Below are 11806 nucleotides of genomic sequence, written 5' to 3'. Positions count from 1 at the left end.
TGCAGTATAGAGAGCAAAAGGGCCTTTAAGCAAGGATCCTGGTCTATGAGAAATTGGTTTCATCCAGCGAGAGTTTATATATATATTGACTCATAGGTATAGACGGTCTACGAGCCAGGCGGTGTTGGGGACTCTCCGGCTGTAGGTACGTAGGAGTTTCAAAATTCGATTCTTGCAGCTCGTCCATAATTCGAGACGGATCTTACACAAAGTCGATTAGTAGTTCTTTTGTTTGAAAAAAAATACATTGAAGACCTCTGCTGCATGACGGGTCTCACGTACACACGTCAATCTTGCCTGCTAGCAGTGAGACTGAATGAGCCTGCGCAGTGCCTATGAGACCCCCCTTTTTTGCCTCATTGAGGGTGCAGTCGATCAGATACCGAGAAAGTCGGTCGCAGATCCCGCATTAAATGCATTCAGATCGTCTTCCTCCTCAGGAGCTTCTCCACCCGGCTCCGTGGCCCTGATCATACCAACGTAAAACATGTAGCCCACGAGAGTGGCAACACCACCGATGACGGTCGCGATAGAAACGTACAGATCATTCTTGCCCGCGTCAGCCACTCCGGAGACAAGATCCCTTTCGACATCGGTCAAGCCTGCCTCTGCAGACTGAGCCCCTTCTTTCAATCGGTTATATTTGCGGGCTCTACGCAGGAGCGGTAATGAGTCGGCAGCGGTGTCAAGAAGCGTGTTGCCGACGGCGACGACGGAGATTCGACTCGGAGCTTTCCATGGAAGTGCAGATGAAGGTGCAGTCTCTGGTGAAAATGCGTGGCTAACCTCGACCGGCGCTTCGCCAAAGCAAAGACGACGCAGGCGCTCCGTGTAGGCTGTGAGACGTGGGCTCTTGGTCTGCATCGCCTCTCGCAGCCAGGGGAATGTGAGCTCGGGCACTAGCGCAAGCGCAAGGTAGCCCAGTGCGACGCAATCCAGACTAGAGGCTGTATCGTCTTCACTTGTGGCCAGGAAGTATGACTTCTCGCCAATCATGGCCTCTAGTGGCTCGAAAAACTCGCCCGTTAGCGCCTCGAGGCGGAAATGATTGTGCTGCGCTGTTCGGCCGAGGAGCTTGGAGACGGTGTCTTGTGGCTGGGGAATCAGGTTCTTGGGGACTCGGCCAGCTGCGACTGCGGCCGAGTGTTCGCGCTGGCGCTGCTCTTCCATCGCTTGTAAATCCAACGAGGACAGGCCGAGGTGTTCCGTTCGAGCTTTGGCGGCGCTGTGCAGCTTTGGCGGTAAAATCCACTGATTGGGCCATTGGAGGAGATTCCCATACGCGGGTGATGTGTTGCCGTAGTAATTTTGACTGCTCACGTACAAGGAGAGATCGATGAGGGTATGACCGCGAGATTCGATGAAGGAGGAGAATCTGTCAAGCCCACACGCACGGGCACCCTTGTTAGCCGAAGCCGTCGCATGCACACGAGGGCTCGTCAAACTGAGAGAATCTTTGCTCTGCTACAGCAGCCCCAGAGTGTCACACGTACGCGATGTTGTCTGCGCGCGCCGGTCCTTCTAGCGACCCGTCCAAATCCCATTCTCCGTTGGAGTATTGTCGGAGATAGTCCACGATATTGCGAAATCGGCTCACCCATGTCGATCCATCTTGAAGTGCGGGGAGTTCTCCTGCAAAGAGACATGAATCATGGCTTTAGCTTAGAGCACCATCTCGGAGTGACCAAGCTGAGCTTGAAGGTGATCACGTCACTTACCAGTAGGAGAAACGGAAGGATCGCTAGTAGCAATCAGCTCCCATGAGCCCTTGGGAAGGGTCAACGAGCAATATGCGATCACGGCCAGACATTGGGCATCAATGGAGGGCAAATTGAACGCCGGTCCCCACACGTGCAATTGAAGCACCATGATTGTTTTGTTTGTGGTTTGAGGGGACCAGCAATTCGGGCGGACTTGATCCTCAATGGAACGGAATGTCCGCGGGCGAATCACGTGTGCTTGACCATCACTTGTGAGTTCTGATCTTCGGACAAACCTCGATCACTATGTCTGCCACATTGATGACTCCATGAAAACTGCAGGAATATATAATTGAATCTAATGGACCGTTGTTTACTATGAAATGACCTTGACATCAATTCGAATTTTCTTCCACGGGACCTGTGTAATGGGTCGGTAATCTCCGTCTACAGTTACGACGATGGATATATATAGCAGACGCGTCTTCATGCCCGTCCAGTAGACGCGGATAGGCGGCAACCTCCTAACTTCAGATGACTTTGAAGAACACAACTATGTGTCAAGTGACACAATTTGGAAGGAAAAGATCATGTCAAAAAGACCGCGAGTGGAGCCGCAAAGCACGAACGCACACGGGGGAGAGCGTCTTTGAAATGACCGTCCCCGTCGCATATGGAGGTTTTTCGTAGCCACCTCGGCGATCTCATCTGTACCTCTTCAAGAATATTCCAATTTTCCATGGATACACATCATCAAAGTTGCATCTTTCCCGTCACATCAATTCATCGAGCGGTCTCCCCCCTCACCAGTATGTCGTCCATTCACTCCTTCCGGCCAACACCTCGACGAATTGCTTTGCAATGACACGGTCTGTTTGTTCCGAGGGATGTAGCTCATCGTACCACATGAAACTGTCCCAGTTCCCTGGTGGAGTGTCGGCAGCAAACCCTATCACGTTCAGAGGCGCAGAGCCATTGAGGTACACCGACGGATGATGCCAAATATCCGACAACTGAAGCGGATCAAAAATTAGCATTGGGGTCTTTTCATCGATCGCCAACAGGGAGTGGCTCTCCTACCAACGAGTGCACATCGAACAGAGCGAAATGACTTCCCCTGTATCTGCGATGAACTTCCAGCTCAAACGGTATCTGGAATCTATAAATGTCGTTGATGAGCGTGCTGTACTGTCTCATCTTTTCACTGATCTGTGTCAGATTGGAATTGTACGAAGTCTTGTCTGGCCAATATCGGGGTCGCTCCACGCCACCATTCTGTGGTGTCGCGTATTGTGGACTGAGTTCCAGCGGAGCGATATTCATCAGCACGAATTTGCGCGCTCCAACGGCATAGAGTCGATCGAGTTGCTCAAAGACACAGTCCACGTAGCTTGTCAAGGACAGGCCGGCGGGTTGGGAATCGGTGAAAAACACTCCATTGCCGATATCATTTGTCCCGATCCAGATTGCATACACCGCGTCGGGATTGTGTCCAAGAAACTTTGCAGGATCATGAGTGCGGAAATAGTCTTGATCCTCGAGGAAGGCGGAGATCTGGGCTTGCTTCACCCCGTTCCGAGGCGAGGATGCAAAATTAGAATCACAGACGGCTCCAGACACTGCGTAGTCGTAGACGGCTGCTTTCGAGTATTGATGGACATATTCGGGCCACACACGTCCACCTGTTGAGGTGACATTTGCCTGCGGGTGCTTGTCAGCCACGGTAGATTGTAAGGTATCAAACCAGTTGCATTGGCTCTCAGTACCGGCTTCGCAACCTCTCCATCTGAGCCCGGCCGATACTGATACACCCTCTGATCGGTGTAGCTGTCGCCAAAAATGACTACTGGTGGAATATGTTTCGAGTTAAACGAGGGACTCGCAGCACCAAGATTGACCAGCAGCCCCAAGCAAGCCACGGCTTGGGCCGATGCGAGGAAGTGTTTCATGTTGAGTCTGCGTCGGTGACAGTCTATGCGTGGAGTTGAGTCGATGATACTCCAAGACGTGTCAGAAAGAGATCAGAGCTTCCTTCCAATTTTAAGCTGCAAGCTCTTGGAGCTAAGATGAAGGGAATGAGCCGACACAAGGCTGTTGAAATACGGCAACATGATTGTGCATTTCCACTGTGATACAGGCTAATGTCGGTCAGTCGGATATTCAGAGCACGCTGTATGACTGCTTGATTGGAGGAAAAATGGCGACTTCACGCAGTGTACATCGACAAGACATCTTCGTTCATTGGGGAATCGCGATCCTCTCTAGATCTTTCAATCGCGATTCATGGAGATCTGTCATCATTGCAGGTCGGAATCCCATCCCCCCCCCGCCTTCCCCCCACTATATGCAGCAATCCATTTACCCGGCACTCGATCGCTACCCATTCTCCTCAGGCGAGCGGTTGTCATGGTGCTGACGTGAGCGCGAGTTGATTGATGGAAGTCGTCTTGATCGACAGGTAGTATGTTGCCAATAACCACAACCCCGCATTTTCTGCATTCTCGTTACATCGCTCGTGGCTCGGGCCGTGAGGCTGTCTTTGCATCACCCCTCTGCGGACGAGGAAGGCTTAGTAGGGGAGAAACTGACCTTTCCGCAAGGCCCAAAGTCTTTTGTTTGTTCACGCTCACTGGTACAAAGCTCGTACCTTTTAGCCTGACCAACTCGCTCGATGTAATATGCGCCCACAGTGGCTGAACGCCTGTTGTATCCAAGTATTAATCAGATAACTCATGGATTTGGGTCTCGCGGGCCACCCAGGATAGGTGAAACCATTCCAGAACGAGACGGGTCTCGGCCTTGACTGGCAGAGGAGTATGTGCCCTCAGCGAGAAGACCAAAAGAATGCAGGATGAGTAGGTCACCCTCTCAATCGCGTTTGATGAGCAAATGACTGCAAAGACCACCCCGATGAGCTCTTGAAGGAACCTCTTTGCATACTCGTGCGTAATGTACTACTGTAGCAACAACGCCCGACAGGCAAGACCTGCGCCTTCGACGGGTCGTTGGCCGCTCCGAACGGACGAACGGAGCATCGAGGAGGTAATTTTGGATGCCTTTGCCCAAGCCCTCCACGTTACACCCAAGGATCTCCACCTGATGGCAAGTAGGCTCTTATGGAGCTGATCCAGTTCCACTGCATTTATCAACGTGGGTAATTGATCTCGAATGCTGTTGCAAATCACCCATGTTCATCGTTGTAAAGTTTGAAGAGGCACACCTGCCTTTTTGAGTCGTTGTCAAAACCGAGATTTGATGGACCCGAGCTGGTCTGTGCCGTGGCACCTGCAGAGGCGTTCGCAGAATGATCCTATTTCTGTCATCGAGTCGGTCAGACAGGCGTGCCCTCGCGGCACTGTTGAAGGCAACTTTCCGTAATCATCACTTTCCTCTTCGAGCGACTCATTTTGAGAAAGGTTGGAAGGTTTACTCTTTCCTGTTCTTTAAAACCCGAAAGGGTCATGATTTCCCTCGAAGTGGGCGAGGGATCGCCCACATTGAAACTTTGAATCGCAGTGCGGCGAAAGCGGGGTTCTGCACATTCTCACGGCCGCTTTCCGAGGATGAGCATCTAAGGTTTACGCAAGGGACCCCGATACCAACGCTCAGGAACGGGGTCATGATTCGTGAATCGATAGTGGATGGGTCGGTCCGTTCGCTAGTGGTGCAACAGAGGGCACACGAGGGGAGCATCCACTGTCGATGGTGATTGACTAGGGGATTCAGAGTCTGGTGGCTTGGAGCATGGATACTGAAGATCCAAAGATGGATGTGCGTCTTGCGGAGAAGAGGAGTCTGTAGGAAGGTCCATGCTTGGAAGACGAGGATGGTTTAAGGGGGGGGATTTGACCCGGCGAATGAAATCTCATGAAAAAAAAATCAAAGTTTTCCTCTCCATGTTGATCAAAGGATCATTTGAGGAGAACCGACAGGGATCAAATCCAGCTTCTCTTCACGAATGGCTGAAGCATGACCAACTCATGATGGTCGGTCCTCCCGGTTACTCCTTGTCATGGCCGATGGTCATCATCAAGTCACGCGTGTCACGAGATGTGCTGCTGCATCGTGGCACGAGTCCCGAGACACGTGAGTTGACGGCGTGAGGGACAACCACCTTTGCTCTTTCGGTTGAGGGTCGGATCTCGATCGAAGCGGTCCGCCAGACCAAGATGATGCCTGCACGTTCCAGACGCTCTCTCCCCGCGCCTTCCACTTGGGATGCCCAGAACGAGTCCACGACCTCCACCAGCCGGGCCCCTGCATTTTAACAGCAGGCGCTCTGATCGCGATCCGCCATGACCTCACTCACACACGTGGTTGCGCCACCACCAGGGGAACGTCCTTCGGAGCACTGACCGTGGACCCAAAATTGAGAGCGGGCTTCGGAAATTTGACGGCGACGAGCAGGCCCACGGCCCAGCAGGCAGAAAGTGCTTTACCAAGTACACCTCAGTCTCGACGGGGGATGGAGATGCTGCGACCACTCTTTCGATCATGTGGAACCTCGGGGTGGTGCAAGTCCAGAACGCACGGCGGAGGCTCGGTGAGTCTAGACCAAGAGGATTCCTTCTTCTCTGCACAGTTGTAGTTGGTTCGCAGGCCTCCCAATTGTCCTCAATCGGGGCCAAAAGTCGTTGATATTATTGATTCTGAGACTCGCAAGTAGACAGTCATCTCCATTTGAGGCGTAGAAGACCCTGATCACTTCAAGAGAGTCGGAAGAAGAAGAGCCACATTGCGGTGCAAGTCTTCCTTGCCGTATCTTTCTCCCACCAAGATCTTTGATCTGGAGACTTCCAAAGATAATCAAAAAGCATACGATAAAATCAAGATCTTCTAGTGCTCTCACAGTACAACTACCATTCTGCTTGACAATGAAGCACTTTGTCTCCTCTTTCCCATATAGTCTCAAAGATGCGAGATGCTCGACATGTGGACAAAGAGTAGCACAAAAAAGTCAAGGTCTCTCTACCAAAACCCATGGAACCTGGCAGCACAACCAGCCTCGAGAGCGGCTTTGGCCGGGGGGGTTAGGAAACTCCTTGTATCAACCCTGGAAGAGGATTTCCACCAGCAATACCCATTCCATGGAATCGACATGAGGATATCTCGTCGCTACAATCATAGTAGTTCCTCTCCCCGGTCAACTCCGGCAGATCTCCGGCTCTCGCTTCATGAGGCCGGAAAGTGTTCAGTTCGGGCGAGTGATGACGACCTTGACAGACCCCTTCGGACCAACGGCATTGCCGCAAGGCTGCACGGGCCTCCCGCCCGGATGATTCCACGCATTGGATGAAACTCTCTCACTTGATCGCATCCACGATCATGATCATGATCAGGCCACAGTCTTGAGAATAGTGACAGAGAGGGAGAGAGAGAGAGAGATCATCATTCTCATCATCATCACCATTGTCAATCTGATCAGGTCTTTGATTTTTTTTTTTTTTTTTTTTTTTTTTTGGAAATTTTGCTCCATTTCTTGGCCTTTGTTTTTGTTTTTGAAACCCCCTCCTCTAGTTGAACAAGCCCATTCACGAGTCAGGAACAATAAGGTGACCTTGGAAATCCCAATTCTCACACTCCGAAACCAAGGCAGAGCACCCATATTATCCTCCCCCCCCCCCGGTTCCAAGAACCACTTCTCACCCTTCCCCCGGGCTTAATGACTGAGTCATCGAGTTTCTTTCCTGGAACCTTCCGCTTTCTCAAATGCCCAGTGGCTCAGTGCCCACAGTTTCTTTTGCAGGGCGTTCCAATCCCATGCTCCTCCAGCGGGATGGTTAGGCTTTCCATGATCTCAACGGTGTTTCTCGGAACCAAATTTGCCCTCTTTTTTTTTTGTCCCGAATCGGCAACAAGCGGGAATGACTTTCCCTAGTCCTAATCACTGAACAAGGCTTCAGGAGAATGAGAATCATCATGCTCACAGGGCAGCCTGGGAGCTAGAGCTAGAGCTGGGGATTGGAAGTGAAAGTGGAATTGGAATTGGAATTGGAATGATTTGCCCGGGTGATTGGCACATACTGACCCTGCAGGAAGTTTCAGGGAGAGCATTTTTGCAAGTTCTTGTTTGCCAGGCTGCGATGCCTCCCTTTCTTGTGGAGCTGACGCGGACAGTAAACGTGTAGGTAGGGGTAGGAGTAGGAGGAGGATGTAGGAGCCGATGATGCACATGGACTGAAAGGGAAGGCATTCAAGCTTTACGAGGTCGCAGGGAAACAAGAAATCAAAGTACAGTTCATTTAGAAAGAAGACAATTATACAACATCACTATCGTGTTTGGGTGTACTCAAGTGTAGGAATGAAACTCACTATGATGTAGTCAAATGCGCAACAGGTGTACACTCAACACTGCACATCGTCCGGTAGAATCATCAAGATCCGAATGCATTCGACCTCGAGGATTTTCACTAGAAAAAAAAAAAGAATGAAAAAAACTTATTTCCAATAGCCGATTCCGTCTCCGTTCAACGAGCCAAATGGCCCATTTGCCGACTCTATCTGGCACAGGAACTTCGGTCTTATTCCGGCGTCGGAGGATTGTGCACAGGCACCCCTTAACAGTCGTGCCCAATGCCCATCCGTTGCTCCACAGTTCTGTACTGCTAGAATCATGGATGGTTAGAAGTAGAGTATGTCCTGAGTGTCCCATCAGTGGTTCCATGACATGCAAGCTGGAATGCACCTACCTTTCTCTCGTATTCCACGAGTCCGGGGGTCCCTGTATCCCACCGTCCGGTGGTGGAATAGTTGATGGCGCCTACACTAGTCCATCGGCGAAATGCACCCCCCCCCCCTCCCTGCCCTAATAACGCCATGCATGATCGTATCGGGCATGCGCCTTGTCCGAGTAATGGGATAGAGGTTTTGTTTTTTTTTTTTTAATGAGATCGGTGAGAAAGAATTCACATCGCCTGATCTGTGGGTGCATAAAACTAGTACAGTATATACTTGCTACATTGATGTGGACGACTCACAAAGGTACATACCACATTAGGATATGGTCATATTCACACTGTCAACCTTACCATGCCTGAGATGGTGGGGGGGAATTAGGGAAGAACACAGACATTACTCATGTGGTCCACTCTCCACAGGATACATCTACTTTGGGATTCTACCCACGACTTGGTGAACAAGGCCAATCCACAAAAGGCAATTCAGTAGATTAGGAAAAAAAAAAAAAAAGGAAAGCAAGAAAAAAAAACATACAAAAAACAGGGTTAGAGAACTATAGTCACCACCACGACTACGATGACCACAACATGACTGAAAGGGCATGAGCACCTCCCCCCACCCACCTATCTGGATCTGGCTACACATTTTCAGCATCATACAAAAGTTTCTGTACTCTATGTACCAGGAGATAGGAAAAGGAAAGTCTATCGTTCAGCCTCGAAAAAAAAAAAAAGACAAAAAGCTGCCAATGGCATCGTTTCAAGTGCGCCAGGGTAGAACCCAGTTCCAAGGGTGGCCTCCCCCCCCTTCCTGCATTCTGCTTGGGCCGTGAAGTTGGCCGTTCCGACTCCAAGCCTCAGCCTCAGCCTCAGCCCCCCCCCCAAGCTAAAGTAAACAGGCAGGGAGTAAGAATTTAGTGACAGGGGGGGGGGGGGGGAGGCAGAAAAAGGTGTGGAAAGGAAAGTAAGTCAATATCATCGAATGAGCGTCTTGTGCGCACCCGTCCAGCAAGTCAGAAGTCAGGTTAGAGCAGGGGAGAGAAGGGAAGGAGGGAGGGGGGGGGGGTCATCTGACGCCGCATGGTGCCTCGTTTTGTCGGAATGATGATGCACAGTGCAGACCGCATGGCAGTAGGTAAGAGAGTGCTCGTGCGCCGAATCTCACGGCCGAGTGGTGAAACAACGTTGCGAGGAGGGGGAGGGGCAGCAAATGCAAGAGACGTGGAAGGGTGGTGCGTTTCATGCCGCACCGGGAGCGGCACTGACAGTCACAGGCGTTGAATCATGGAACAGTCATGGTCGGACTACCTTGAGGAACAGGTCGGGCCGACAGGGAGTATGTAGCAAGGTAACAAGCTACCTAAATTGGAAAGAATGTACTAGAGGAGCCACATGGCGGGGGGTCGATGATGATGCGCAAAAGGCTGATTTCCTAAAAAGGGAAGAGAAAAGATGTGAATAATCTCAGCACCGTGCTTCTGAGTCAGACAGTGACCTCCTGCATGGAGGTCCGGCATTATTGACCAAAAGTATACGGATGAGAAAAAAATATAAAAAAGGAAAAAAAGGCTGTTCAAAATGGTGCATCATGTTTGATAAGATTGATGGCTTGCTGCGCAGCGAGGGGTATATTAAAACAAATTGGAGTCTATGATACATGCTACTGATTCACAGTTGAAGTCAGTGCCAAATGGCTGGGACACTCAGAATTTCTGAGCAACTGGACATCAGAGGATAACAAAAAAAAGAAAAAGAAAAGGAAACAGGATTACAAGAATGGTAGAGTACCAAAAGAACTTGGCATGTCGGCCTGCGAGATCCTCAAAGTCCTCGGCAGGAGGGGGAGGAACCCCCCGAACAGGTAAGTGATAAAAGAAAAAGAAAAAGAAAAAAAAGAGATAAGGACAAAAGCCCAGAGAAGATCAAAGTTCTCTCACAAAGAACATCCCTTGAGATCAGACTGATAGACAACGGTGGTCCTGACCAGCTGATCGCGAGAAAAGAGGATCCGAGCGTGACGAACAGGGAAGAGGAACCGGCGCGGAAGGGCGCTGTTGGCCAATTGTTCGAGAGCCGCCCGCGCGCATGGAAAAAAGCGTGGCACCTCCACATCTGCGCGTCACAGAGGCCAATCGCCAACCAAGATTTGTGGATGTCGATTGCTCCCCAGGCCCCACGCGGTTTCGGCTTCACCGGCAAAGGAATCTCAGTGCTTGAGTGGGAGGCTTCTCTCAGAGCGACCCAAGACAGCCGAAGAAAGTAGGAAACAAAACAGAGAGAATGGTGGTAAGAGAATTTGGTGAAAATGGCTGAGAAAGTAAAATGGCGGGAAAGCCAGTAGAGACTGCCAGAGCGCCTGGCGCCGGCACCAGTTGCTGCTCTTTGAGAAAGGGAGAGAGACCGGCTGAGAATAGAGGATCGGGGGAAGTGTACCCATCCACGGAGACGCCAGAGGGAAACAGACGGTCGCTGCGTCTCATGCACGGGCTGGAATATCTACCACAGGAGAGACAAGACCAGGGGTTCCGTCATGAGAGCGAACCAGAAGAACGCAGCTGTTGTGACCAGTCCGTTGAAGCTGAGAGTGGCGGCGAAGTGTCGAGAAAGAAGGAGTGGGTTTTCAGGTCGAGGTCGAGGAGGTATTAAAGAAAGGAAAAAAAAAATAAGTATAGTCAGGAGAGGGGAGCCAGATTCGAGAATGATTGCGAGAATGATGGCATGGTTTCATCACAAAGGGCGAAACCAGCATGCGAGTGTGCGAGGTCGTTTCATTTGGCACGATGCGCCCCCCTCAGGGGAGGGCCATCGCACGTTGTTCATGAGCGCAATAGGCTGAAAGCCAGCCGAGTGCAGCAGGGTCGTCACAGTCATTTTGCTCTCGGGCGCATTTATTTTGGCAGAGGAGGCAGAGGGCCCTTGGGGGAGGTCCCGGGCAGGGAGGGAAGTTGGAGTTTCCGATGGAAGGCATCTTGTGTGGTTGATGGTGGAAAAAGGTCCAGGGAGAACAGGGAAATGGTGGAGCGTGGTGAGAGACGATCGTGGATGGCAGGTGGTGGTATAGTAGATGGTCTTCTGGAAGACTTGTTCACTTGTAGATCGATTTGATGGTGTAGAGGAAAGAGACAGAAGGGATCGCTGGAGGCGCACGAACGTTCTTATAGCCAGAAGTGAATTTCCCTGGCTTTTAGAGAATAAAATTATTATTTCTTATACTGTATCATCATGATGATGAATTTTGAATTTCAAAAAATAAAATCATTTTGATTTATTCTGGGGTGGATTTTCACCTGGCTTACTTTCCTTTCCGTTCCTTTTTTTTTATTTTTCGCTTTTTTTTTTTTTCTGGGGGGTGTTTTTTTCGGACTACGTTTTACTCTTTCTGTTCTTGGCTGTTTACCACCAGAGACCCGGAGTACCCTTCAGATACAC

At 50.6% G+C, this 11806-nt stretch overlaps 4 protein-coding genes across 4 annotated transcripts; 1 reads left to right on the top strand and 3 right to left on the bottom strand.

The window, feature by feature from the left end:
• Positions 1–375: 375 nt before the first annotated feature.
• POX_b02601 (uncharacterized protein) lies at positions 376–1869 on the bottom strand (the record flags this gene model as incomplete). The annotated part of the gene is made up of 3 exons (XM_050111514.1): positions 376–1444; positions 1494–1632; positions 1719–1869. The coding sequence occupies 3 exons, from the start codon at positions 1867–1869 to the stop codon at positions 376–378; spliced, it is 1359 nt and encodes a 452-aa protein (XP_049971860.1).
• Positions 1870–2503: 634 nt separating this feature from the next.
• On the bottom strand, positions 2504–3649 carry POX_b02600 (uncharacterized protein; the record flags this gene model as incomplete). The annotated part of the gene is made up of 3 exons (XM_050111513.1): positions 2504–2713; positions 2781–3401; positions 3467–3649. The coding sequence occupies 3 exons, from the start codon at positions 3647–3649 to the stop codon at positions 2504–2506; spliced, it is 1014 nt and encodes a 337-aa protein (XP_049971859.1).
• A 2051-nt stretch (positions 3650–5700) lies between these two features.
• POX_b02599 (uncharacterized protein) lies at positions 5701–6196 on the bottom strand (the record flags this gene model as incomplete). The annotated part of the gene is made up of 2 exons (XM_050111512.1): positions 5701–5957; positions 6010–6196. The coding sequence occupies 2 exons, from the start codon at positions 6194–6196 to the stop codon at positions 5701–5703; spliced, it is 444 nt and encodes a 147-aa protein (XP_049971858.1).
• Positions 6197–9661: 3465 nt separating this feature from the next.
• POX_b02598 (uncharacterized protein) lies at positions 9662–10640 on the top strand (the record flags this gene model as incomplete). The annotated part of the gene is made up of 3 exons (XM_050111511.1): positions 9662–9713; positions 10052–10238; positions 10319–10640. The coding sequence occupies 3 exons, from the start codon at positions 9662–9664 to the stop codon at positions 10638–10640; spliced, it is 561 nt and encodes a 186-aa protein (XP_049971857.1).
• Between the last annotated feature and the right edge of the window lie 1166 nt (positions 10641–11806).

The sequence above is a fragment of the Penicillium oxalicum genome, chromosome II (assembly GCF_001723175.1).
Source record: "Penicillium oxalicum strain HP7-1 chromosome II, whole genome shotgun sequence".
In the NCBI taxonomy this organism is placed as follows: Eukaryota; Fungi; Ascomycota; class Eurotiomycetes; order Eurotiales; family Aspergillaceae; genus Penicillium; species Penicillium oxalicum.
The sequence above is the reverse complement of the archived record's forward strand: the minus strand, read 5'-3'. Positions and strand labels throughout refer to the sequence as shown.